Source organism: Trachinotus anak, unplaced genomic scaffold, assembly GCF_046630095.1.
Source record: "Trachinotus anak isolate AG129_WGS33_773 ecotype Australia unplaced genomic scaffold, CSIRO_AGI_Tana_v1 ptg000008l, whole genome shotgun sequence".
Taxonomy (NCBI): domain Eukaryota; kingdom Metazoa; phylum Chordata; class Actinopteri; order Carangiformes; family Carangidae; genus Trachinotus; species Trachinotus anak.
In genome coordinates, this window is record NW_027273859.1 from 6,701,499 (window position 1) to 6,729,004 (window position 27,506).

Consider the following 27,506-nt stretch of genomic DNA (forward strand, 5'->3'; position numbering starts at 1 on the left):
GCACCAAAGGAGAGATCTTCACCATACACTGTTTGAAGAATTACATATACTGAGAGAATGTGCAAAATCAATGACAAGCAATTGTGTGCTTGGTGGAGCAGTTGAGTCCGATGTAATGAAGATTGACTGGATGATGACTGCATCCTAAATTACTGCTCTAGTCAAATATGAACACAGATACAACATCAGCCATCACAGCTTGTTGAGAAATGTAAACTACTTGCCACTGCTGGAACAAGCAGCAAATTAGTATTTTTAGTGAAAATGGCCTTTTAATTGTATGTTTTGGGCTATTTTTGTAACATCTCACAAAAAAATGTGCTAAATATGATAGCACAAAGGTGTATGTGCATTTTGAGTCATTGCATGCCAAATGACCTGCATGTGTGCAGATTAAAGGTCATTTCTGCCAGCAGGTTGGTCCTGTGCCCTCACTTCATTACCAGCGGCTCCAGAGTAGTCTCATCAGGATTCCAGCAGGGCAGAGAAGCTGTACCTCCAGCAGCCCTGCCAAAGGCGCTCATTTGTCAGAGAGGCATGGAGATCACAGGCCGACAAATCTCCCACGTCTCCCAGACTGTCAAGCTCTTTGCCTGCATATCAAAGACAAAAGAACAGAGCCGCAGAGCAAGAGAGCAGAGCAGCCATTCTATTCAGAGATGGTCAGCCGTTTAAACCCCCCAAAGCATGGCCTTTGAAAACGCCTATTAGTCTGGATGAGAGAGATTACAAGCAAATAAAATTACATTCATTGTGATATTTGATTTCATAATACCCCCAGAATCATAATTACCCCACACTCACACTTTTCATTTAAAGACCATTCGGCGACAACAAAGAATCAGATGAGCAGGTTGTGCACCTAGTGAGCGAGTGCACATTTTCAGGCCTGTTTCACTAGAAGCAACAATAAAGGGAAAAGAATGGAGGCACTAATAACAATGTAATCAGCTGAGAGAGCAGGATTTAATGACATGGAACACAAGGCTTTATTTTCATCTGTCAGTCTTTTTGTGCAACAACAGGAGAGCAGCATGTTGGGAAGAAAATGCCTTTTTTTTTCCAGTGTTACATTCCTCCCAGAGGCTGCAACATGGAAGCAAGTTTTTTTTTTTTTCTAAAGGCCCACTTTTTACTACCCCGCACCCCATCGTATCTCAACTGCAACCGCTCTGTCTGTCAGGGTTGCACCAAAAGCACAACGGTGTATTACAGGGGGAAGGTGGGCATATGCTGTCTGGCTTAAACCAACAAGCAGAAGGGAAAAGATAAGAGACATTCTTGGGCGGCACAGAAACCAGGCATGAGAAGGGCCAGCTTGATAGCAGTACTTGTTGTTCTGATGTGTTAAATAGCTGGCCTTCAACACCCCAATCAATCGTTGAGTGAGCCACTGTGTAGCCAAGGGTTCTGTGAGATAGCCAGATGGCTGAAGTCAATGGAGCTTTGCCTGGTCTCTTGTGTCACAAAGGGATGATCATGAATCTGGCCACACAAGCTGGACAAAATACATGAAATATTGCAGGCTGAATGTTGCACTAGGTTGATAAGCTCAAATAGATGTTGTTTCAAAACGTAGTGCTGATTAAGGCTCTGTGCTAATCAGCAACAGAATAATAACCAGTCAGCCCCAAAACATTCAACAACATACTTGGCCTTCGGCGGCTATCGAGGACATTTTTGTTTTGGCTTGCACTCCGAGTTTGTCTGATGTGATAAGTATTACTGTAGATCTCGCTGTGTGTAATGATGCCTACCAACCATTGTGTGGTATTCCAGCCATTTGACACAGGGAAGCAGGAGGCAGCCAATACGCCAATGTGCGCATACAAGAACGTCTGTGTGACAAGACAAGCATTTTGAATTCACTCCAAGACCTCCAGAGGCCTTTGTTGACTAATCTGCAAACAATCCGCTCTGCAAGCCCCATTGCAAGTGGAAGAACAAGCCCCTTAAGCTGTGACATTAACGAACACAGCAAGATAAGATAGGGTTTGTTATCTTGGTGCATGGAACTCCTGCCCAGATAGGAGATAAGAGCCATTCAAAGCATGTTTGCTGCCAGACAAATTTCCAAAGAAGCATGGGAGGCAGGCAAAGCCAGGCCTGGAATGCAGAGAAGCCCCATTGAAGCCTGTCTCATGAAGAATATGATCCCCCTGCCCTTTTCCACCTTAATACAGCCTCCTTTGGTATTCTTGTGAGCAAGGGTTATAACTCGTTGATAACATAAATACACTGAGACTGTGCTGAAAGAAGCAATAAGCCTCCAATATGCACCATGAGAATGACCTCACAAACAGATGTTGAGCACCTGAGTAAAGTATCAAAAAAAAAGTAACTGCAGATTTAATGTATTAGAATATTCTTTTATATCGTTTCATATATTATTCAATACTCAGAAGCAGTCAACTGCCTTAAACAATGTAATGCCACACAGACAGAGCTATGTTCAGATAAACATTGTATAAATGAGCATATGGCATTGTTGTCTGAATAGCATTGTTTATTTCCCCACTCAGATTAATGATTTGTTGCTGGATGTAGACACAGGGTAACTTGCTGGGCCATGTGCTGCTTAAACAGTATATTTGACCTGTATTTCCATTTTCTGGTAACAATGGGACAACACAAATTTTTCCTCTAAAGGTTTCTAGGTATGAAAGCATGTTTAAAAAATAACATAAACATAAATTAGTCATTTTGGTATTTAAAATAAATAAATAGATGAATTAATTAAATCATTTGTTTTCTTAAACAAAGACAATGTCTTCTTGTTGAGAAAGATAAATGAAGTTGTTTCCAGCTTCTCCGTCTATTGTTGTAATTGTCCTATATCTGGATAACCAAAGCTTCCAAAGCTGCAACACGCATACAAATCATTTCAGCACCTTTTTTTATTACCTCCACCAAGGACGTTATGTTTTCATCCATGTCTGTTTGTTTGCCAGCAGGATGTCGAAAAAAATGCTTAACTGATTTGCACCACACTTGGTGGAGGGATGGAGCATGGGCAAGGGAAGAACCCACTCAATGTTGGTGTTGATCCAGTTAAAGGGGTGAATCCAGGAATTTTTTTTTTCAACCTTTCTTCATCCTCTCTCTGGAAATAATTTTATATAAATAAGTAAGACATATTTATGGTGCTTCAATTTTTGTTTGTACAGTGAAGTTTAGATCTAGATAATAATCTGGATCTGACAGACGTGTCGGACTGTTTGGCCTTAGCAGAAGTATGCACTCTATTGATTATCATTGTAGTTGTGAAAGTAAGAACTCCGTAGCTTTTACTGACAGAAAGAGCGTGAAAAAGTTTGACTAATCATTAGTGTCAGCGTAGTATCTACAGAACTTTTGAGGCCAGTTATCGAAATGCCAACTTTGAAATTTAGCTAACTTAAAATATAGCTACAACTCACTTTAATGTTAACTATAAAACCGTTTCAATGTAAACCAAGACATTTATAGATCCATAGCTAACTTTAGCCAGCATGATATACATTAAGTTCACTATTAGCTATCATTTGTTTGTATTATTTGGTCATTTTCCCGGCTGGTCCATAGACTGTTTTTGAATTTCTGTCTTTGATTGTGCCTGTGGTGAAATATGATCTGACTGCAGATAATCTGTACCAGATGTTAACATGTTTTGATCAAATCTCATTACTCAACAAAGCTGAATACAGCTGCTGTTCTGTTGCTGTGGCTCTACTGGTGGTCTTATTCTAAGTCAAACCCAGGCTCTGAGGGAACACTGACGGTTTAATATAAGCTGTGTGTTCAGTAGGGGGGTAGCATGGTTTTATGTGGAAAGATAGGATGTTTTATTTTTAAATGTGTTATTAATTCATAGGCTGTAAAAACCACCTTTTTGTCAATTTCATAATGTCATATTGGAAAGGAAATCCTCACACATGGAAGCCAAGAACTAGGTGTTGCGTCTCTGCCAGCGTCAAACTGAATAAATGCTTATGAATATGCCCACACCACCAGAGGGGATGGACTAAATCGTAATTCTCATTCTGCGGCTTGGAAAAACTTCCGCCCTCCCCGGTGCCAAGCGGCTCTGAGGCGATCCCAGTGATGAGCCAGGGAACGCTCTGCTAACTGAGCTCTGGAGAAATACGGTCACGGCAAGATCCATATTCAAATAAACTTCACTCTTGGCCCGTGCACACAAGCCATGTTGTCACCAGCTGGCAGTGCCTCTCACCGCCTCTTCAAATACTGAGCCACTTTTGATTAACGTCTCTACGGCTAATCATGTGCATTAGCTGTGCCAAATTGGACGAGACACGTATGGCCTCCATTTGCCTTGAAATCTCTCTCTTTTTTTTTTTAACTCATTCGAAGCATTTGAGAGCTTCCCTTTACACCACCCACCCCTCCCCTAAGTCTTCTCTTGTCTAGTGCCCATACATAGAACAGAGAGGGTGGTGTGGCGGCACGGTGCCATCCTGTGGGTCCCTGAATGAGAGGACTATCGTTGCCAGATGCACCCAGCTGCATAAATGTTATTCATTTTTTATGGCTTGTGTACATAATATGGCCAGTGTGGGAGATTGTGAGGTTCCACTAAAGGCTGGAAAAATCCTCAAAATTGAATCAAAGTGGAAAACTTATTTTGGCTGGTGGCTGCTCTGGACCTCCTCCTTTTCCATCTCCCTTAATTCTCTCCTACTCCTCCCTGTCTCACATCGTGCTCTCTGAGGTTCCTCTGTGAGTGATTTACAGTATATTCTTTCTCCAAGGCTGTGTTGGCCGGTCTACTTGTGCAGCCATAGTGGTGGTAATGTCAGGCAGCCAGAATATTTGTCATAGATCCAGAGGTGCAAAGACATTAGACAGCACTTTGTCACCAGTGTCTGGAATTCACACCATTTGGCTGTTTCCAAGTCAGCTCCTTAACCGCTGACTGGCCTGGTTTCTGTCAGCTGCCGCTCTGTTGACATTGAAGGCTAAAAAAAGATGGCAACATGGAAGGATCTATGCTGTTAGCCTTTTTAGGTGGTCAAAACAACATGCAGTCTAAGAAGGGCGCTGTGACCGGGCTCCACTGCCAAAGCCCTTGACTTGAGTTCTCTCCCCCAGTTTACAGTTCAGATATAGTTTAGAGGTTTAGAATGGCTCTCGTCAGGGTTTGCTACTCCCTGCAGAGAGATGGGCTTGAACTCCGAGCAGAGCCACGGTCTCCCAAATCACCAGGCCCAGCGGAGGCCCCAGCAATCCAAATTTGATAGTGGCGGGGGCCTCCCGTCTCATTACCAATCTCCATTTCAAAACAGCCTTCAAATGGGAACTAATGCATTTGCTCTTGCTGGGGTAAAAGTCTAGGGAGCCACTACATAGCGGCTCAAAAACGCTTTCATACATGTTTTATCAGCGGGGGAAGAGCAAGCAAGAGAGAAAAGGAGCTTGGACTGAACCATTCATTTGTTGCCCATCTTATTAGCTTGGCACTGTGTTATTAGCGGCCATTGTGCTCTATAAAAGCCCCTTAGGTTTGTTCCACTGTTAGCTGAATCTGGGGTGAGCTCTGTGCCAGGCGCTTTTTGGAGGTATTTGAGAGCATGAAAATTCAATCCCAAACCCTCAGCATTGAGTTTTCTCACAGATAAATGAAAAGGATTAGTGGAACAATAAAACAATGTCTTACCTCAGATACCACCGTATCCTATTAATTGGGATTATAGTGGTGAAATGTGTAAAAAAAACCCACAATCTTGTATCACAGTCGCTTCGTTGTGACAAGCTGATACATAAAGCCCTGTCATAGTACAATGTTTTATCAAATGGGAAATGTGTTCCAAATAATGAATGAGTAAATATAGCAAATCATAAACAATGGCAACAATGCCAACAAAAAAGAAAAAAAAGGCGAACATGTGAAGAATAGCTGTGGAAATACTGACAATATTGCAGACGCTACACTAACCCACCTTGGGTTGGATATGCTAGGCAATGTGTCAATTGATTCCCATCTGATGATGGACTGTGTGTTGAAATAAATTGACCTTGCCAGACGATGAGTGAAATTGATGGAGCTTTTCATCTCCGGAGGGCCGTTCCACACTCAGCTGTAAAATGGATAGAGCACAGGACAGAGTGATTGAGTCGGGGGGAAATGTAAAGTGTGGATTTTTCTTCTACCAAAGCTTGCTTGGTAAATAATAGTTACAGGAAAAATCACTGTGTGGTAACTACGGAGGTTAAGTACCTGTTGTTGACTAGATGATTAGGACTAAAAGCACACAGCACTAAAGTGAAGCTAGCCACTGACAGATGCTACCCATTGGAGGAATATGTGGCTCAATTACCGGGGGTCTAAATTGAAAGTGATAGTGATTTAAGTCTTCCCAATACGCCAGCTCTATTCTGGCAAGCAGTCTTTTCAAGGAGCCCTTTTAAAAAACCCTGCTGGAGTGTGTGAGACACAGGAGCGCCATTGATTTTCAGTAACATCCCCTAATGACCTGGCCATGGTTTGATCCACGCTGTTATTATGGGCTGATACCATGGGACAGGATTGGTGGGTCTCACGGCACACAGCAGCGAGATGAGTAGTCAGGGCATTATCAGGATGAATTGGCAGCAAGCACAGCCGAGGTCTTGTCAATAGCAGGGCAGGACGCCTCAGGGCTCCCTCCGCGGCCCACACCAGAGCGCCTTCCGGCCTCATTAGAAAAGCAGATGAGTGGTGTGCATGAGGAGAGGAGGCGTATGAGAGGGGAGAGGAGCCTCTCCTCCACCATCTGATAGCCTGCCTCCCAGGCATTGCTCCTCTTAATGAGTCCAGACCACGGGTCAATATGCCACTGGGCTGCCAGTCAATACCGGTTACCTGCAACACAAACACTCAAAACCTGCTTTCATACAAAATCAATGTCCTATTAGTCCCTCCATGTATTGCCTTGGCCCAGTCTCATCGATCTCCTCTGAAGAGCTCTGCAGCCCATGTATGACAGATTATGGCCAAATGATCTGATGGCTTAGGCTACTCTGCCAGCCAAGTCTGTTGCCTTTATGATTTCAAAGTAATAGCTTGATATCAGATGAGCAAATACTCTAAATGCTGAAAACTGAGGCACAAGCGTTATTGGCAAACCATTCAAGCTAACATCAACATTCCATTCAGTAGGTTTGGCTTACAGACAAATTCAGCACTGGTGTCAGTGCTGACAATGAATACCAGGATTAAAGACAGGCAGCAAATGTATGACATTAGGTCCAAACTTTATTCCGTACATTTTAAACCATGAATGTTCATTTTCATTTTTTTGCAGGCCTAAAACTCTACTTGTTTTGTATACAAGAGTCTAAGAAAAACAACTGCACAACACCACAAGGTTGACAGAGAAAGTCCTTTTGCCACCCACTAAAAAGTGTCCTTCTTTTCTGTCCGGGGCTGGTCCAGTTTGTGACTTGGAAGTCTTTCAATAATTCATCATCATTATTTCATTGGTAAATATAAACATGTGTTAATCCAAGTTTCTCTCAGTATCACCAGCATCGTCTGCTCCCTCCAGATGATCTCTTCATTAGGGTGCTGTGTGCTGCTTTGCATAGATTGCAGATGATCCTTGTAGGCCCCCTTACAACACCCTCCTGTCATACATCCCATCCATTGGCCAGGCTTGTCTGTTACCATGATATTTTAACAGGGAAGTGATTCCCCATGTTTCATTTAATTTTGTTTTTCTAGAAATGGTTAAAAAGCCTAATAAATTTACATGGTAATTTTGCAGCGAAGGAATATTAACAAGTTATTTACATAAGTTTTCTTTACAGATACTGAACAAAGACCTCATAATATATATTTATCTGCATATCTCAAAGGCAAAACAAATGAACAAAACAAATCGGTAATGTAACAATTGTACATCGTCATCATTGAGGATATCCTGGTACCATGAGGTTAAATTACTGAAGGTTGAAACCAAAATCCAGTCTTTACAGTGGGTCATAATGGATATGTCTCACAATCAACTGGGATAAATATTGTAAAACGTGTGACTAATGCACAAAATACATAAAATTCATAGAAATGATATCTATACATGGAACAAGGATAGGAAATGTACAAACTCATTTCAGGACCTCTCTTTTTGCACAAAGCTGAAAAAAGGTATTCGATTAATATATTAATAATTATCAAATATTTAAGTCGGATATAAACATACACATATTTGTGTTCTTTTTACCGACATTATTCAACCTCAAGTCCGCTAAAAGTAAAGTCATGGCATGTGCTTAATCAGCCTTACACACCTTTACTTTGTACAATCATACCCTTTCCCTTAGGGAGTTGCTCTTCTCTGGTGAAGAGCAGTGCATTTTGTTCACAAGAGGATTTCAGATTGGGGGGGGGGCTTGTGAGTGCATCTAGTGAGACTTTTCTAAGAAGCTACCGTGCCTCTACCTCTTTTGGGTTGCGAGATGGTGAGTAGTCCCGTGGGTCCTGTGTGGTGGTGAGGGGGGTAGTCCTCCTGGGTGAGGCTGGCCTGGCACTGCCGGCTGGCACAAGGGGCGGGGGTGCACTGAGTGCAGCAGTAGGGGGTGTTCTGTTCAGAGGGCCGTTGTGTCCTGTGGAGGGGCTGAGTCTAGGGTAGGGCATGCCGCCGAGGTGGGGCATAAAGGGGGGCATGTGGGGTAGATGGCCCTCCATGGGGGACTGGTGCAGCTGATGGAGGCGTGCTCTGTCCAGCTCCTCCCGCAGGTGGAGGCGCTCTCGCTCCTCTGCCTGCTGTCTCATCCTCTCGTGCTCCCTGCGCACCTCCAACAGGTGCTCGTGGTGAGAGTAGTCGTGAGCCTCCCTCTCGCGGTAGGCTCGTTCCTGTTCGTACACACTGGGGAAGCGATGTCCCTGCTCGGCCCTGAGCTGGAAGTCCATGCGCCGCTGCAGGTCCAGGCTGCGGTACGCCTCTCTAAGTGGGTCCCAAGGGAAGGCCGGGTGAGGCAAGCGCTCTCTGCCTGCCAGAGGGCTCACTCCCATGAAGGGAGCCATACGAGCCCGGTCTAGCACATTGAGGCTGCCCATCTGGGGCATGGCGCTCATGGAAAGGGGCAGAGAATGCGCCATGGGGACACCATGAAGGCCAGGTGCTGGGATGTCACTGCCACGTGGTGAGGGAAGAGGGGGCTGCTGGGACAAAGGTGGGTGGTGGTGGTGGTGCAAGTTTCCAGGTTGGCTGACGGGAACAGGAAGAGCTTGGGCTGGTGGCTGGGGGGCGGGCTCTGAACTCACCACCATGACCTCCTGCTCCTCCTTCCTCTCCTCCTTAATCTTCATGTCATTTTTCACCTTGTGGAGGAGGTCTGCAGGTGGGGGCTCTTTCCTCTCGCTGTCCTTGAGCGTAGGTGGGGGCCCACCTGCCATCTTCATGCCCTGCTCATTGATCACTGCCTTGGAGTATGGAGAGGGAGAACGCTGGGTGGATTTGATGGAGTCTTCTGAGGGTCTCCTCTCCAGCATCTCCTTGCCAGGCGAGCGGCTCTCCTTCACCTTCACATCAGCCAGTGTGGAAGACTCTCTGTGGCGCTCCAACAGCTCCTTCTCCGCCTCACGAACCCGGTCTACGCTGCCACTGTGATGCCGACCTGAATCACTGGAGTTCTGGCTGTTTGAGCGAATTAAACTGCTGATCTGGTAGCTGACTGGTGCTGAGGCTGGAGATGAACGGTTGGAGTGCCGGTTGCGATCCACAGAGTCCCTGTGATGACATAATAAAACAGTTTAGTTTAGTCCCAGTTAAAGCAAGCATCATGTAGGCGATGTATTAAATTTTTTAATTCTCTTAGAAAAAAACATGTTACCATGCTCTTGCCTTCCTCTGATAATGTTTGCTGCTTTAAATCTGAGATCATTCCAATTAATGTTTGAGAGATAGCTTCTCTCAGAGCTGCTTGTTGCTGGTTTGATTTGTGTGTATTTCCTTATTGGATCTATGATTTCAGTTTATTCAGTTTCCAAGGATACAACTAATGGACTGAAGAACTATCGAGTTTTTTTCTTTCGTCTTTAACAGTACATCTATCTATATCCAGAGCTGATATGGGAGACCCATTTTTTTTTTAATTTTATGTTGTGATCACGTATCGTGTTTGGTTTTGTTATGTGCCTGAAAATATTCATAATTTCTGTCCTCTATATGGATTTTGTGTAAAACGATCAGATTTGTTAGTGTCTTGGGGGAATATACTGTCTATACTGTCTAATGCTTTGAAACAATACAGTATATACACTGTACACAGGACATTTATTTGACAAACAGTACAGTGAAGTGAAATCTCAAATGTCAAAATGTGACCACAGCAAACATTTTCAGTGATTTTATTTATTATTGCAGAAATATTATGTTGTATTTATTATTTTTAATTTTCATAAACTGAAAGCTAATATCCATGAATAATAATCTAAAGGTGGATAAAAAGACCACTAACTCACCTGTCTTTATCCTTCTCATCCTTCCCGATGGACGAGTCCCTTTTCTCCCTTTCCCTCTCCCTTTCTCTCTCTCTTTCCCGTTCCCTCTCTCGCTCTCTCTCGTGGCTGTTGGCTGAGCTGCTTCTCTCAGCGTCTGCAGTTTTGGGCCACTGTGGCGGGGTGGGGAAAGATGGTGGGGTGCGTCGAAGTCTGTTCCAGGTGTCATGGTGGGGGCTGCCAAACGTGGGCAGTCCTCCTGGCCCCTCCTTGGTGCCAAACACACTGTTGGACCCTGGAGGGAAGAGGGAGACAGGCGTGGGACCCACTGTAAGTTAATTGGGCACAAAACCTTCTTGAGGACACATAAGATGAGAAAGACTCAACAACAAAAGCTGCTTTTGTCTTTGTCTCTGGAGGCTCTCTCACTGAAGCTGTTTGAAAGAGTTAGAGGTTAATGGCTCCCCCCACCAGTGGAAAAAAATACTCATTTGCTTTTGGTCTAAAGGCCCCCCCCACCCTTTGCACCGGATGAACAGGGGAGACTCACTTGCCCTCTTGAGTTGAGGGCTGTGAAAAGCCAAGGGAGACCTTAGCATTCCACGGCATGTCTATTCCAATCACATCCATTTTCACAACAGGATTTGGCACACAAAAATAGGAGGGATGTAGAGAAAGAGAGAAAGGCATAGAGAGAAGGATGCAGGGGGGAAAGAGAAAGCCCTCTGTGGTGGTGCAGAAGGGGCTTGTCAAATAATTAATAGATGAATTGCCACCAAACAGCAGACCTGAGAGTGCCTGTTGGCAGCAGAGCAGCCAGATTAAAGCCAGGCTGTTGGGGCCATGGTTGGTGGATGAAGTGGAGGCAGGGAGGAGGTTTGCTGTGGTGTGCTGCACTGCCTTGTTGGGCCTCGCTGGGCTAGGGCTACTTTGACACAGAAACTAGAGCTAAGTGTCTTAATTTTTTTTCTTTCCTCCCCTCCTGGCTCTCCCTGTGGTCTAACTTTGTCTGTCACTGGCCACAGGGGCCAGATTGAAGGGGGGAGCGGTGGAGGAGAGGGGGCCAGCGCTTACCAAGCGAGGGGTTGCCTAATCCTCCGAAGGCACTGCTTGAAAGGTTGCCGAGGCCGCCAAAGGAACTGGAGCGACTGAAAGGATCTGCAAAATGCCAAACAGGGATTAGCAAAAGGGGGGTGCTGGCTAGCAGTGCTCACCCCAACACCAACCCGTTCCACTCGGCTTTTCTCTTACAAGCGAGCTGTGGTTTTTTAGCGCTGCCACCTTAGCTCTCTGCCTGGTAATCCTGCAGTAGCCAGGTCACCTGGATACTGGATTCACTGCCACTAACTGGAGTGGAGTGTCTCTGACCCTGCTGGGCCTAGCGGAACAACACTGCTTGATGGGGAAATTAGTTTTGAGTTGTTGGAGCTGAGCTAAACTGAAAATGGACTGTGGTAGGGCAGGGGAATCAGAAGCTGTAAAAATTAGGCTAGACGGGCCATGATGCTTAACTGGAGAACCAGGGTCTGATGGGCTCAACTGATGCAAACTCTAGCCTCCAAATTTATAGTAATGACACAAATATTTACCCTGAGAAGTCAGTGAACAACATTCATCAGCTAATAATTTGCAGTCCCATTTTAATTCAGCGAAAATCCATCAGGAAATGCAGAACTTATCAAGAGATTAGGGGATTTTCAGCTCTGGGGCTTGTTAATATATCAGAAAAGACGACAATTGGGAAATCTCCTCTGCCTCACAGATGAATTCCCTGGACAGGAAAATTTTGTTCCTCCTCTGTGGACCGTGTGTATTCAAGAGGACAAAAAGGATTGACTCAAGGGCTTATTCCACACATTGAAATCTACTTGCCACTCTGAATCCAAACAGTGTCTCAAATAGAATGGTGGAAAATACATGAATGAATAAAAATAATTACATGCACAAATAACTCCAGCAACATTAACTATCCTACTCCAGTGAATTACAAAATCAACTTTGCAAGCTTATAGAAAATAGTGTCATATATGCTGCTACACTGCATTTAGTTTCTCCAAACAAATGAAGGATGACAAATTCAGCTGAAGAGTGAACACTAGGCTTGCTATGTCTTTTTAATAACCCCAGACAAAGTTATTTAAGGCTATGTTATGAATCATACTGTCCAATTATATTATGGCTACACTCTCCTACAAGTTTGCTCAAGAAGTGCTGCAGCAGACTGACTACACTGGCCGACTGGATTCCACATTAACCTTCAAATGAATCTGAGATCAAAACTAGAAATATCTTGGCTTCAAATTACACCCTGGTGGCCTGTAATGTGTTTAAAACATGAGTGCAAGAGAGAGAGTGAGTGAGAGAGAGACGGAGTGAAAGAGGAGATAAATGTATAAAAAAGTTGAACATGGGGTTACTTACACTTACCTGCCAAATGGCTAGGAGGCAGGAAGCCACTGGGGTGTGGGGCAGGGCCGTAGGGGGAGGGAGCTGGGTGGCTGGAGCCTGTGAGAGGCAGGGAGGATAGACCAATGTTATTATAATACAATCAGACAGTCATAAACTCTAACTAGCATGCAGAGAGAAACTGAAATTGTTTTCCACCCACAACAATCACATTTCTGACCCCTGTGATTAGCCAGGACAAAAAATGGAAATATGAGTAAATAAGAACAAGTATTATTTTCTGCAACAGTGTCTTAAACTTGTCGAATTCACTGAACATAGAAGCTGGATGGGTTTAGGGATGGGTGAGTAAATCCATTGAGGAAATTAGCAAATGATATTTTGGTTTTACTGCAGCTGTTGCATGTTTGTGTGCAAGTCTATAACTGCTTACTGAGGTCAGTTCCAGAGTGTGTAACAAGCTGGCCTCTCTCACAAAACATGGTTACCATCACCCATATTCTATGAATGGTTAATGAAAGAACCAATTACAGGAGTGCCTCTGACACACCACTGCGTAATTACCAGTCAAAGGCCATTCGCCTCTCTGTTGCCCTCCAACGCAGGGCAAATCAGTCAATTACTGAACCGAGAGTCATCCATATTCATAGACATATCTGACTCCCTTTACTGGCAAAACATTTGCTACAAAAGCACTATAATTAAGTGAACATTACACGAGGAGATAAAAAAAATGATACAATTTCTTTACAATGGTGGAGGAACAATTTTGATGTGGAGCTATAAATGCTTATTTGCATAAAGACAAAAATGCCATTGGAATGGTTTGGGATTGGGATAATTTGAGTGTTTTGAATGATTTGACTTGCAAGGTGCACTGAGAGACCCTGCTGACCTGTGGAAGAGAAAAGGGGTCGTGCCAGGTCATGAGGGTACGGGAACCCGGGGAAGACTCCTGGAGCTGGAGGTCGACTGAACAGGTCCAGCTTCCCATTCATGTCTAGTTTGTGAGGATCCAGCTGCATTTGCTATAGTAAAGAGAGGCAGAGACAAGGAGAGGGAGACAGACAAAGAAAATTAGGTCGGTAGGCAACAGTACTAAACATTTCCAACAACAGAGTGAGAGGGATTTATCCTCGGCTACACACTGGGTGAGAGATCAGAGAAGTACAGATACATCAACAATGGCTCCATGTCTCCAGTTCTAGCCAAGTGTGTTATAACAAATATATGTAAGCTGATTAGGGACACTAAATCCTTGGTAACAGGAGTTCAGAGCCGAAGAAGCACTGACACCACTAGGCCATTGGCCTTAGCAGGGGATCTCCATGGCGAGGCCACACCATCCTCTGTCAGTGAGAGGAGTATTTCCACATAAGCCTTTTTTGTCTGTGCCCACATGTTGCATTTAGGTTAACACAACTATCTCTTAGAACTACTGATTCTGTCACTAAGTGCTGTTAATGTGATGGTTCGTGATCTGCCTCTCTCTCTTTTGGTCGAGTGAGCCATGCACAAAGCCTTTACTTAGCTTTAGGGAACACTTAACAAGAGGAGACACCATTTTTGTTGGATTTTGTATCATTATTACCTTTAACAACATTCTGTTCCATTTTTGTCATCTGCCTTTTCCCACCCACGTGATCTGTCTGAACCCAGTAACACGATTATAGATTGTTTCACTGGTAAAGATCCAACTATGACATGCTCAGACCTACTATGTATTCATTAAGTATGTTACTTGGGTCATTATTCCATTACCAATACACTGTATCTGGTTTACGTGACAGCAAGACTCCTGCAAGACATCATTATCCATCTCACGCACCTTCATTTTCTGCTGGTGGTGGTAGATCTGCCATGCGATCTGGACATGCACTGCACACCACTTGCCAGGTTTCTAAAAATTTAGAGAGAAACTGAGGTTAGCCTGCTGGCTTTAATATGGGGAACTAAATATGGATTTTGGCATTGTGATTTTCTGGCCAAACTACAAAGTGGGAACTCGTCAGAATTTTCAACCAGGCAATGGATTAAGAAAATCTAACCCTGACTTTAACCCAATAGAGACCTCAAAGCTAACCGTAAATGCAGCCAAAAGCCTGCAGGAATTGTTGAAGAATTTGCAGTTTTTGACTTTGTGGCCTGGCCAGAGAGATGACATGTTTAACAAAAGATAGACAAGGCAACCACTTACCCTAACAGATGTCCTGAATGGATCTGTTATCTGTATGGACAAACAGACGAGCATTATCATCAACAACAAAGATATTTGGCCCAAACATGCAGTTCTGCAGGGATCTGCTGGCACTTATGTGTGCATAGACACACATGAGGAGAATTGTTGTGTTTCAAAAAGATGTTAATGCAGAGACATGCATTCACATCTCTCTGAGACACATACTGCATGTACACGTGGAACTTTAACCAGGAGGGACAGAGCAAGAGGAAACTGGTTGGGATACTATCGGCCTGTGGCTTACCCGTGGGTCCTTCTGTAGGAGTGTGTGAGGTACTGCTCCTGGACGTGCAGCTACGTCAATGGGATTAGAAGCCTGACAGAGAGAGAGACAAAGGGAAAGAGATACATGGTAACCACTTAGAACTGCAAAAGTTAAAGCATTTATAATATAGAGAAGAAATGAGCTACAAACTACTTTATGCAACAGGTTTGGTTTCTTAATTCTTATAATTCAATAATTCTTAAATGGGGTCTGAGGCATCCTGAAGAGCATCCTCAGTAGAGTACTTCTCGTGTGGGATTTTTTTCTGTATGAATAAACAATAGAAGAGAATAAATCTTGTGTCCATGTTCTGGGTGGATGTCTGTGGCATGGCAGCATGTCAGAAACTGTTATAAAACCACTAGAAGATCCTCCAGCTACAGACGCCAGCATCACCATAGCCTTATATCCTCCCTCAGCAGCACTATAGCTCCCTAATCCTCAACTACAGCTGCCATATAGCTGATGTCACAGATAAAACTGTAATGATGCAGCAGGTGTTGGGCCACGCCAGTGTAACACATCTCTTCTTTAAGTCACTGAGGCACAAGTGCTGAGATCAGCCTTATTAATCCATCCCTATACTAGGGACAAGAAGATCCTGCAGGGTGACCTGGGTCACCAGCCCCCACAAACAAACACACATCCCAAGCCCTTCTTCCCCAAGCTCCTCTCCAAGAATACTTAGCAGGGGTTTTAGACGCATGAGACTGTTCCTTGAACATCTGGAGGGGCCTTTGACAAAAGGGCCCCTCCATGACAGAGTCTGCTGGGAATAGGGCCAGCGGATTTAGGGCAGCTTTGATTAGGGGCTTACACCAGGTCACAGCCGCTGGGCGTCTGACAGACTCACACCCTCACACCCCTTCCCATCCCTCACATCCCTGCTGCCCACATCATCTCATCTCCCCTGTCACGGCTGGGGTCAGCCCACAGCTCTGACCCTGGTTCAGGTTCAGTCAAGTCGGACAGAATATAATAATAAATTTAAATGGGACGGGGCGAGGTGTATTAGAATCCTGTTTCAAATCTTCAGCAAACAGAGTTCTGCTGCTTTTCTCATGCAAGACAGAATATCTAATGTCAAAATATAATGTACTGTAAGTGTAGGCTGCAACCAAAACATTTTTTTAAACTTCTTATTTCTTCTATGTTTATACTCTTCAAGGATGTTTCTTCCATTACCCATAATGAATGCATACTTACATATACAGTTTTTTTCATCCCAACCAAAAACTACAGGATTATCTTTACAGGTTACAGGTATCCTTGTCACCTAAATAAGTTACTTCAGTGTTTGGTGAGAATCAAAACCTACAGAAAACTGGCTCATAGAGACACATGGACCAGAGCTACTGTTATACAGTATATTACACATCTGACTTTAAAACTTCTATGCAGAGTCTATTCATTATTCCTTTCATTAATATCCTCCAGTGAGTGTCTGAAGCCATGTTGACCCATGCAAATCTTGATTTATGAAAAAGTGATAAAAGTTATAAAAAGTTAAATTGCAGTTTTAAGTTGAAGAGTTTTTGTGTCAATTGTGTACACACTATTGTGAGTTCTTTTGTGCCCATGCTTCCTTAAACTGTTTGTAGATTGTGGATTGAGGGTAGGGATGTGGGGCTGACCTTGGGCTGGAAGGCTCCTTGCAGTGAGCTGAAGGGTCCTGAGTGTGGGAGCAGCGGGGGCATGCCTGGCATGGTGGGGGGATAGGAGGGGAAGAACTGGGGAGAAAGGAGGAGGATGGGAGACACAAAAAGACACAAAACAAAATCATAAAGAGATACGTACAGGACTCAAGCATATGCACGCACAAAACCACAACCACAGTAAATGCTGTCACGGCAAGATTCAAATATGTCAAATATTTGATTTGCCAAATGCAAATAACAGCTGTAAATTTGTATGACGAAGAGATACTCACGTTTGAATGTCTGATGAATGGATTGTCCAGTTTGGGGGTGTATTTGTCAAACTGGAAGAGATAAGAGAGAAAAGAATTAGAAGACGTAAGTCCACAAAATGATGTACTTTATCTTTCAAGAAAAAGCCTTCTTTAAAAATACCCTCTCATTATTTTTACATCATAAAAACATAACATGTGATCAACATCTGTAACTGGTAATAAGCAGGTTTTTGATCCAGAATAATAAGCCCAGGAGTAAAGCAGCTGGCTTGCACTGGTCATGGGTTTACTTAAACTGCACGGTCAGATAGGCAGTTAAATTACTAACAATACAGCCGCTTTAGCAGACTGCCAAGATGAAGGCAGCCTGCATGATTTTCCAATTGAGCATACAGAGGTTGGGCGTGGAGGCCCAGCTTCGGGAATCATACCATTTAAAAACCAGACCAGTTGTTTCTATTCACTGGAAAATTTGTAGAAATGTGAATCTAATTGCTTTTGACTGGTATGGCCATTTTTTTTTATTACAACACTCCCTGATGGTATAGACGGGAGGGGAGTACATGGAGACATATAGCTTGTTTTGGGTGTTCGACAACCAGACTTCAAAAGAGATTTAGTGAAGAAAACAGTCCAATTCTCGGTGCATAAATTGATGGAAAGACTACATGGAGCCTGTTGTGTGAGCAGTCTGTCTTTTATGACTGAAACTGAATCAAGTAGATGACATTTGCAATGCTTAGGGGCTAATTCAGGACAGATCAGCATGAAACTGATATAACCTTGAAATGCTGAACTGATGTGGGGAAACCATTTCTGTGGCAGAGCTTATGCCTACCAGAATAATCTCAGTGAGAATTTGCCATATAAAAACCGTGTTGTTGGATGAAAAAATGTTTCTGATCATATCCTGCACACATGGGAATCCAGTCAGTAAACTGAGAAGGAGAGGAGGGAGAGAGAGAACGCAGAAGGTTGCCCCACGTATGAATGGGGGCTTTGTATGTCTGTTCAACGGCTCTCTATTTTGAAACAGGCTAATTACAAGTGACAGTAACTTATTCCTATTCCGCAAATACACAAACCATTTGCAGGTACTTTTTGCGAGTGTTTTCACAAAGCTCTCTTGGCAGGCGCAGACGTTTTGGGTTTACATAAAACAAGAAAATGAGTGGGTATGAATCAGTGTTTCTGTGTGTGCATGTGCTGCAACACGGGTGGCTGTGGGGGTAGTGGGTGTAGGTTTGGCTAAGCTGCTGCTGCAGAGGCAGGTTTTGGGTCGGGGGCCCTTTGGTGAACCGGGGCCATTCACATCTGCTCACAAAATGGCAGCAGGAGCAGTGATGGTGTTGACGGCCCTGTTTGTGGGCGATAATGGGCCCAAATCAAAGACAGATAGCCTATTGAGAGGAAACGCCGCGCCAGCTTCCGAGCTCATTAAACAGCTCCTCTGCATTTCTGAAGGCGCGGCCTGTTTAATGTCTGACACTGGGAGAGGGATTTTGGCTGCTTTATGGCCTTGTAAAAAAAAGAAAAAACAGAAAACTCTTGCCCTTGTAATTTATAGTGTCTGTCACAGTTTTATAGTAAACAGCTTTGACTAATTAAAGCTTAATATTTCATCTTATAACAATTAAGGATATTCCTTGTCCAAAGACAAGGCTGGGACAAGGGGGCGGGGTAGCAAAGACACTGCTGCCATTTGGCAAGCCAGCTGCTTGAGGGCGTAGAACAATAAACAAATATAGAGGCTTCATAATTTCATTAATTACAGCCATTAGCCAAGGGCTGTTACATAGTTGAAATGACATGGGGCATCTAGAGAGCAGGAGAAAATAAAAGAGAGAGAGAGAGGAGCACAACTGGGCCATACATGGTTTGCCTTTTCATGACAAAACAGAAAGACAACCACAACATCATCATTACTGCTGCCTCTTTAAGCAAGCACCAAAGAGAAGAAAAACAGCTTTGTTACTGAGGAGAGGAGGAGAGGGGAAAAGACATAAGTTAAGTAACAGCACAGTTTCAATTAAAAGGAAAAAAAACAGCATAAGACATTAATGGCAGTCTCAAATCCCAACACAACAAGAGATGGGGAGTATGTACATCACAGGCTACATAATGCAAGCATTAGCTAAATAGGGAAAATCGCCTCTTTCATCTTCAAAGAGAGGACTGTGCACTGTATATAATTCCTACCATGTCAGGAATGAACAGAAGACCAGATAACGGCATGTGTGACGGCTGAAGAACAGTCTAAATGGTCTCTATACTTATCTGAGACTGTGCCATAAATACCAGGGCTTTGATTTCTAATGTACAGGATGGGGATAATCTTGGAGCGAGGCCTTAATGGGACCACAGGCTCTCAATCAGAGGTCATGACATGATGGATTAGATCTATTAGACTAATGCCAAAAAGCTACAAATGGGGCCCCCGTCTGATCGCCTGTGAGAGATTGCTGTGCATTTGAAATGATGGATGAATAGTTATAACCTTTTTTTCCTCTGCACTAAACTGAGAACTGGCAGTGTTTGACCCCCCCCCCCCTCCCAGACTTGATGGCAGTCAAAGCACGGAAGCAATTAGAAACATTATCAAAACAGTTCGGCAATGATGTCATCCCACAGTCATCTGCAATGAAGTTATTTGACTGGCTTTGAATTTGTCATTGGCAAGTATGGTTACTGTTGAGCTGTGCGCACACACACACACACACACACACACACACACACACGTGGCAAGGAGCTCGCACACAAATATAGTCTGCAGAAATGCACACACAGATCTGTTTGACGGCGCCTTCGCTGTTCTTTGTTAACAGGCAAATGAAAACATTCTAAACCATTTAAAACACATCCATATGCAAACAATTGAAAAGCCTTCCTTGAGGCAATTCCCCTTTTTTGATCCTCAGCAAACACTGAACAGCAAAATCTATGTCAAAGTTAAGAAGAAGATGAATAATTTAAATAAAATTTGGTAACGATGTTTTGCAGACATGCTATATGTCAGTGAAAAAGTGATTCATATTGTGTATGTACATTTTTAGATATAATTCCACTATGGATGAAGAAGTTGAAGGGCATGAAAATAATTATTAGCTTGGTCAGGTTTGACCAACCCGAGCAGCAGCTAGCACGTATCTGGATAAATCAGTGGATGTATGTAACATGTGTGACGGGGGTGGCAGCCAGTGGGCCGTATCTGCCCAGTATTTGTCCTTATTACAGTGGAACAGATGTGAGGCTCCGAGACTCTCAGACTTTAGCAGCAGAAATCAAAGAGCAAAATTCAAACTGAATCAGTATCATATTTTTTCAAGGGAGGGGTTCCTACAGCTATGGGACATCTTTGGTGAATTTTGGGGTAAAGAAAAAAAGGGAGGAACTGATTGAAGAAGGGAAATTGGGAGGGGTGACAGGTGGGTGGGTGGGAAGTTACTGGAATTTCTTTTTTTTACTTATCCTCACATTTCTGGCTTGGGTACGCACCATGGGGGGTGCGGTGGGCGGGGTGAGGATGGCGGCCGGGGGCAGACTGGCGGGGAAGGGCGTGAAGGTGTGCTGGTGGGTGTGTTGGTGCTGGTGCATGTGCTGGTGTTGGTGAAACTCGGCCCTCAGGAGCGACACGGGGGCCAGCGAAGAGGCGGACGGCCCCCGGCCCCGCTCTGAACTCTGAACCAGGAAGCGGTTGTTCAGCTCCTGCCTCAGGAGGTCATGCTCTGCAAGAAAGGAGAGCGAGGAAAACCAAAAAAAAAAGGAAAAAAAAAAACAGAAAAAAGAAAAAGAAAAAAAGGGGTGGGGGGGAGGGAAGGGGGGGACACAAGAAAAAAAAAGGCACGGGCGCCCAGTCAGTCACAACAAGGGTAGAAGAGAAGAAAGAAAATAGTCACCTGGCATTCTCTGTTTCTCCAGCTCATGCTGTGAGGGTTTTCTACGTGGGGACTCATTGGTGGTGGTAAGAGAGTTGCCTGTGACAATGTGCCAATCAGAATCCCCGAATGAGGCTGGCAATACATGATTGGTTGGTTGAATGATATCAACAGGCTGGTATCTAAAGACAAGAGAGAACCAAGAGTCATCCCAGCAGAAAACACACACACGCTTGCCCTCTATTAGAAAGTCACTGCACAAGTGGCATATTTATTACATACTTTGGAGACACCCATCATCACTGGAGACATTTGTTTCCTTCTATTGCAGAGTGAAATTGCTTGTTTTGATGAAATTGTTGAACATATTATTAAATCGTTTCAATTCACGTATTGTTGGTGAGAGAAAACACAACTCTGGTTGTTGAGGTTGTATCAGATTGCTGACTGAATGCACAAGACATTTTTCACCTGTTAAAATGTTGTTTTCAGTAGAACTACGCTCAAGGCATCTCCAGCTGTGATGATTGTCCACTGACATTGTCCAGTGATGCATCCAAGGCCTCATATTGTGACCTCATCACCCTTATAAAATTTCTAAGCTACTATAAATACATGATGTATGATATTCTTCACCAGTGAAAATAAGACCTGACATTAATGCATGTGACTTGTAGTTCCGTGCTGCAAAAGCGTGATTTGCTACTGAGGCTCTTTGGAAATTCATCAAATAATTGTTTCCTGGTTATGCGTTATTTGAAACATCTGTAGCTGCTGCACTAACTGGAGCACTAACTGGAACACATATTTATGGCCAGAATATCAAAGGAATGTGCTGACTTTTTATGAAAGGACTCTTTAACTGCCTTACTGTTTTACTACTAGCTTTAGTATCTCAAGTGCCCTGTACACTGCTTTTGAGAGAGATGCAAAATTATCAAATTATCATTTACTATTCACTATGCATAGGCACTGGCTGGGAGGAATATAATATAATATAATATAATATAATATAATATAATATAATATAATATAATATAATATAATATAATATAATATAATATAATATAATATAATATAATATAATATAATATAATATAATATAATATAATATAATATAATATATATTTAACAATACATTATAGGAATTAATATTTTCACCACAAGACAAAGCCCTTATTTACCAAAATGTGTTTTCTTTAACAATGTGTGTCAGTGTAACAGTCTTCTGTTCCATGTTTAAAATCAGTAAAGAGGAAATAATCTACAGATATTTAGCAATAACAAAATGACCACATGCAGTATTAGAAATATAAAAAATAAATGCTTTGATAAACTGTTCTGTGCAGTACCAAAGGATAAGTAAGTAAAAAATGTAATAAATGAGCACTTACCAGGTCAGCAACTCATATATGAACACTTGACTAGTTTCACCATATACACGTTTGTGATGTTAACAGTAGAAAAATCATCAACTAATTATTACAGCTGAAGACTAATTCTCCAGTAATTAAGGGTTGGTACTGTAGCATGCATATGTAAATATGTCACATAAATACAGTAGAGCTGTGCAGCCAAGTCTAGTACAATTGAAGAGTTGATACACCCTGGAATACAAAATGGCCACTTCACTGTACAAACTGTTACACAGCCTGAGTATTTATGTATATAATCACACATCTTTATTCAAAGATGCAGCTAAATGTGTTATGAAAAAGCTCTGATAAAGAAATGTTATTTTGTCAAAAAATCACAAAGGACCAACACAGAAAGCCAGTGTTGGTCTTTTTAAAGCAGTCATGTACTGCAGGAGTTTGTGTCTGCAAGTGACCATCTAGCATGTGTGGTGCGCGGCTTTACCTGGGTAGGGGGTGCCGGCGGGGTGCCCAGGCACCACTAAACTGTTGGTTGGTAAGGTCGGTGGTGGAGGCAGTGTGGCTGGGGTTGCAAACATGGCCGGATGGCGATGGGCCGGGCTCCGTAGGGAGGAATAATGCGAGGTAGAGAGATTGGCTATGGACAGAGGCAAGGCGGGGGCTGAGGATGGGAGCCCACTGAGGTGGTGGTGAGGGGATGGGGGCAAGTGTTGTTTGGGAAGACCCACTGGACTGCTGCTGTGGCTGAAGAGTTAAAGGGAGGCAGCAAAAAAAACAAAAACAAAAACAGTTAAAGCAATGATAATTTATACTTTTAATCAATACATACTGTGAGAAAGCAGAAGCAACTAACTTTTGCAGCTTCCATTTGTTGTACACATGTGTTCACTTGCTTTGTTGCTAGCTCAGTATTAGTTCAGCTTTACTGATATGTTTGATACTTTGCTTTGACAACAGAAGAATGATTTTCCAATAAAGCTTCTTACATTGAACTAAAAAAAAGAGGTGAGGGCAGAATCTCAGAAAATGAGATGACATGGGAAACAGTTGAATGTGCTTCATGTACTGAAGCGTTGCTCTATGAAATACAGTAAATCTGACAGCTGGTTATTGCAAGTTTGTGTGGCAGAAAATCAATATCTGCTTGAGAGCAGTCAATATTGTGTATATAATATAAATCGTACAGTATGTTGTTGGACTACATTATATTAATTTTGAAATTGCTGCAGTTTATTTTATTGCTGTCTCCACTAAACTGGCAAGGACACATTAAAGCAAAGTAGAGGTTTCTGGCACAACTAAACCTTCTTCCAAGGAGCATGAAGAAAGGAAAAAGGTCAAAACTGTGGCAACAGAAGAAGCTTCAATGTTAGACCGAGGTGTTTCAGCTTGTGGCCTTCATAAAGGTCATGCTTTGTCAAGGTCATCAAAAAATATATCACGAGCAACATTTAAATAGTATTTAAATATTATTTAAATATTGCTTGTGATATGTTTTGTGAAGACCCTGATTAAGGACACCAGCCGAAACACACTGGTCTAACTATAAAGGAAACAATAAAAAGGACACTGGCTACAATGTGACACTGGAAACAGTGATAATATATTGAGTATTGTTGTTAGTCAGCAGCACTGAAGCCCTCAGCTGGGGTTGAAATGTTGTCACTACGCAGTGTGTGTTTTTTTCACGGCTATTTCTTGGTAGGCAGCAATGTTAATGAAGCAGAAATGCCTCCCTGCCCCCAGTACCCAAACATGCCCATGTAACAGCCTACCTGATGTCGTGGAGGCCGTTGTACTGCAGCGGGTGATGCACCTGGTGGCTGATTACTGGCCGTGCGTGGTGCTGTGGGGGTGGAAGAACACGGGGCTCTTGGTGCGGGTGTGGGTGAGGAGGGTGGGGCTGGGGATGGGGTGGTGGCCTCAGCAGGGGAGGGGTAGGGACAGGGGGCGGAGGCGGCTGCTCCTTCTTGACACTGAGGGGAGGCGGGGTGGGGAGGCGTGATCTCAGAGGCTCTGGAGGCGCTGCCGCTGCAGCGGGGGCAGGGGAGCCCGTGGGCGCCGAAGCCGGGGTGGGGCTAGGCACGGGAGGTGCGAAGGGCACCTCACTGTTGCTTTGCTCCTGGCTGCGCTGAAGCCCTGATACTTTGGCTGAGCTACAGGTCTTGGACTCGGGACTCTCATTCGTTGGCACACCTGAGAAGAAAAGAAACAGCAAAATGTTAAAAGAAAATTTGTGAAGCACCATCTCAAGTTCATCTGTGTTGCTCATCTCAGATGTCAAGTCATTTCTTGATTTGATTCAAAACCACCTGACACCAGATAATAGCCATAGGAGGTAGATGTTTGCTACGGTGTGCATTCAGATGACTACATATGATCGATGATAAGTAAAGCATAACTCCCATTCCTCCTTTATAATGTTCTCCACATGTCTTCTGCCCAAGGTTCCCCCTGTATTCCTCTCCCTAGGTTCCATTAAGTGTTTAATCAGGTCATTTTCATGCTTGACTATAATCAGATGATCCAATTTCTTCTCGCGATCCAGTCAGTATGAATAAATCACAGCTAATTAAAGTTAAATGTCGGCCCCTATTCAGGGCTTTGCTGAGCACACAATCTGGCATGAAATAATTATGTTTCAATTGTGCTGTGAAGAGAGATCATGGCCCCTTATCTTGGCCTCTCTGCCACTGTGCTTTTCTGTCCTCCCTTCCTGATCTTTCAGGGGATTTGGGAAACTGCAGCAAATCACTCTGAACTTGGCCACTTTGTCTTTACCATTCATCAGGGGTCTTTTCAACAGACAAGAAGCTTTTATGATCAGCATTCCACTCAACAACGACTTTTCATACTTAGACTGTTGCAATTTAATCACTGTAATTATATGCTGTTGTAGCAGGAAAATGAAAGTGGCAGAAAATGCAGCATCTCGACACCTTTCACATACAAAGAATCTCAAAGCACTTATGAATCAATGTAAAAGAAAAGATATTTGGTGATATTCTACTTCTGTCAGAGTTAAAAGAAAAGCAAAATGGGCCACAAAGAAACTGAGTTTGAGGAGATGTTAGTGCTACAACTACAACAGAGAAAACACTGAACTAATCAAAGGCGCAAGTGGTGGTATTTGTTTTAAGCACAGAAACATCACATGCATAGAAAAATCAGAGAAAGAAACGGTTCACACATGGATAGAGACAGATAGAGACAGAGGAAGAGAGAAGACAGCCTGGTGCAGATGAGGCTCTCTAGGCGACTCTAATCTACTGCTAAGACGCAGCAGTACTTCAGTCAGAAGGCTTACTAGTGCTGCAATTAAAAAAGCTCCACGGGCACTCTCAACGGTAACAAAAAATGAGAAGAGCTGGGAGCTGCTGTCAAGCCAGTGAGAACTCGATATGCAGTCTACTAATGGAATATCCAGTCCCTATTAACAGCCTGCTTAATCTTTCAAGGATCCTAACACCCATAAAAAGACCAATAAAAAGGCAGGGCAGAGCTTTTATTTTTTTATTTGTTGAGCTCCCCCTTCCTTGCTCTGTGCATTTTATAGGAGGACTGGGGCTGGCTAAGGTGTCATGATTTTCAAATGAATTCTGGGGTCTGGGTGTATATAGACCTCCAGATTTATAGGGGTCTGGGATTTGGATTAAACTGTCAGGCTCTCTTCCTGCAAGCGAAAGAGAAAGGGGAAGACTGAAGGCAAAGACAGAGAGACAGACACCGACAGACAAATGGAGGCGAAGAAGCAAATATCCACAGTCGAAATGTCGCCGCTGGGTGATGTTGCCGTGGCAACCTGTTCTCCCAGACACAATGTGAGGCGAGTGATATGGAATGAAGTCTCGCTACGACCACTAGGAGATAGAGAGGGGCTTCTAATACTAATGCTGGGAAGCCAGGGCCACAGCGAGCGCCGGGTTATCTTAATGATGATTCTAATGGGCTCTAATGGAGGCAGGGAGGTATCAGCTCAGACCAACCCATCCCTCATTAAAATCACTCTGCAAGCTAAGACACTCACACACACACACATCCACGAATGGATACAAGAGAAGATGGACACAAAAAAGTTCTCATTCTGGGAACATTACACACTAACACACACAAATATAGCCCCAATGTCCTCATTTTGGTGAAGGGCAGTGCAAAGCAAGAAGAATCTGACCAAATTGGCTAGAGAAAGGGTATATGATTTCAATAACAATAATAATTTCATGTTAGGATAAGCAGTAGTTATGTAAGTATGCATACAGAGTTAATGTGTGATAGCTCCTTAAATGACAGGTGCTCCAGCTTTTGTTAGCAGCATACAGCAAGTCAAGAGCAGTGAACAACTGATGGCAGAAGACACTGTTACTGTGAACACCCTTACCAAGTAGATTACTTTTCACCATTTTTCACAGCGTTCCCGCAGCAGCCATTTTAAGTGTAAACCAACACACGGTGATAACAAGATGACAGGAATGCCTCTCTGACACATGTCACCTATGGGCTATATGTAGCAAAATCACTGCTGTTTTTCAACAAACCTTCACCGCAAAACCACACACAACTGTCAAGTGGAGTTTCAAACAAACTGACAAATTTGGCAATGTTTTGTTCATCTTCTCCTCAGGACCTGGAAGACAATTTTTCTGCAATCACATACTGAGGAAAACAGTGGGCAAGCCACAGGCAGTCATGTGAAACAAATGCCATACGAGTGTCTGTACAAAAAATGTGCTGTCCTGAAGCCCTGCCCCACAAACCTGAGCAGATGGTGTGAGTGAGTCAGGCAGGTTGGAGGGCAGCCCGGTGGTGGGGGGTGGCACACCCCCTCCCGCATCCCCCGTTAGCTGGGTTAGTGCACCGGGGGGACAGGGACATTCCCTAGGGGGATGTTGGCAGGTCTGCTCACCAGATGACATCTCATCCCACTATTGATCTTTTTATAGTTGTTCCTGTGGCCCTGCTTACTCAGGAGAATTGGGACTTGCCCTGTGTGCACGTGCCTGGGTTTGCACTGAT

At 43.5% G+C, this 27,506-nt stretch overlaps 1 protein-coding gene across 11 annotated transcripts in view; it reads right to left on the reverse strand.

The window, feature by feature from the left end:
* Positions 1–7,216: 7,216 nt before the first annotated feature.
* The window catches only part of fbrsl1 (fibrosin-like 1), a 286,998-nt gene continuing 266,708 nt past the window's right edge, over positions 7,217–27,506 (reverse strand). For 5 of the 11 annotated variants that reach the window (XM_071482137.1, XM_071482145.1, XM_071482140.1 and 2 more), the window contains 13 exons: positions 24,269–24,689; positions 22,978–23,237; positions 20,717–20,967; positions 17,261–17,311; positions 16,965–17,060; positions 15,310–15,381; positions 15,024–15,053; positions 14,655–14,726; positions 13,722–13,854; positions 12,842–12,925; positions 11,495–11,578; positions 10,445–10,715; positions 7,217–9,710 (listed from right to left, as the gene is read on the reverse strand). In XM_071482137.1, coding sequence (XP_071338238.1) covers positions 8,405–9,710; positions 10,445–10,715; positions 11,495–11,578; positions 12,842–12,925; positions 13,722–13,854; positions 14,655–14,726; positions 15,024–15,053; positions 15,310–15,381; positions 16,965–17,060; positions 17,261–17,311; positions 20,717–20,967; positions 22,978–23,237; positions 24,269–24,689 — 3,131 coding nt within the window. In that variant the 3' untranslated portion in view covers positions 7,217–8,404. Of the gene's footprint in view, positions 9,711–10,444; positions 10,716–11,494; positions 11,579–12,841; positions 12,926–13,721; positions 13,855–14,654; positions 14,727–15,023; positions 15,054–15,309; positions 15,382–16,964; positions 17,061–17,260; positions 17,312–20,716; positions 20,968–21,138; positions 21,300–22,977; positions 23,238–24,268; positions 24,690–27,506 lie in introns of all 11 variants that reach the window. The other 6 variants (XM_071482139.1, XM_071482138.1, XM_071482144.1 and 3 more) reach the window with 6 other exon arrangements.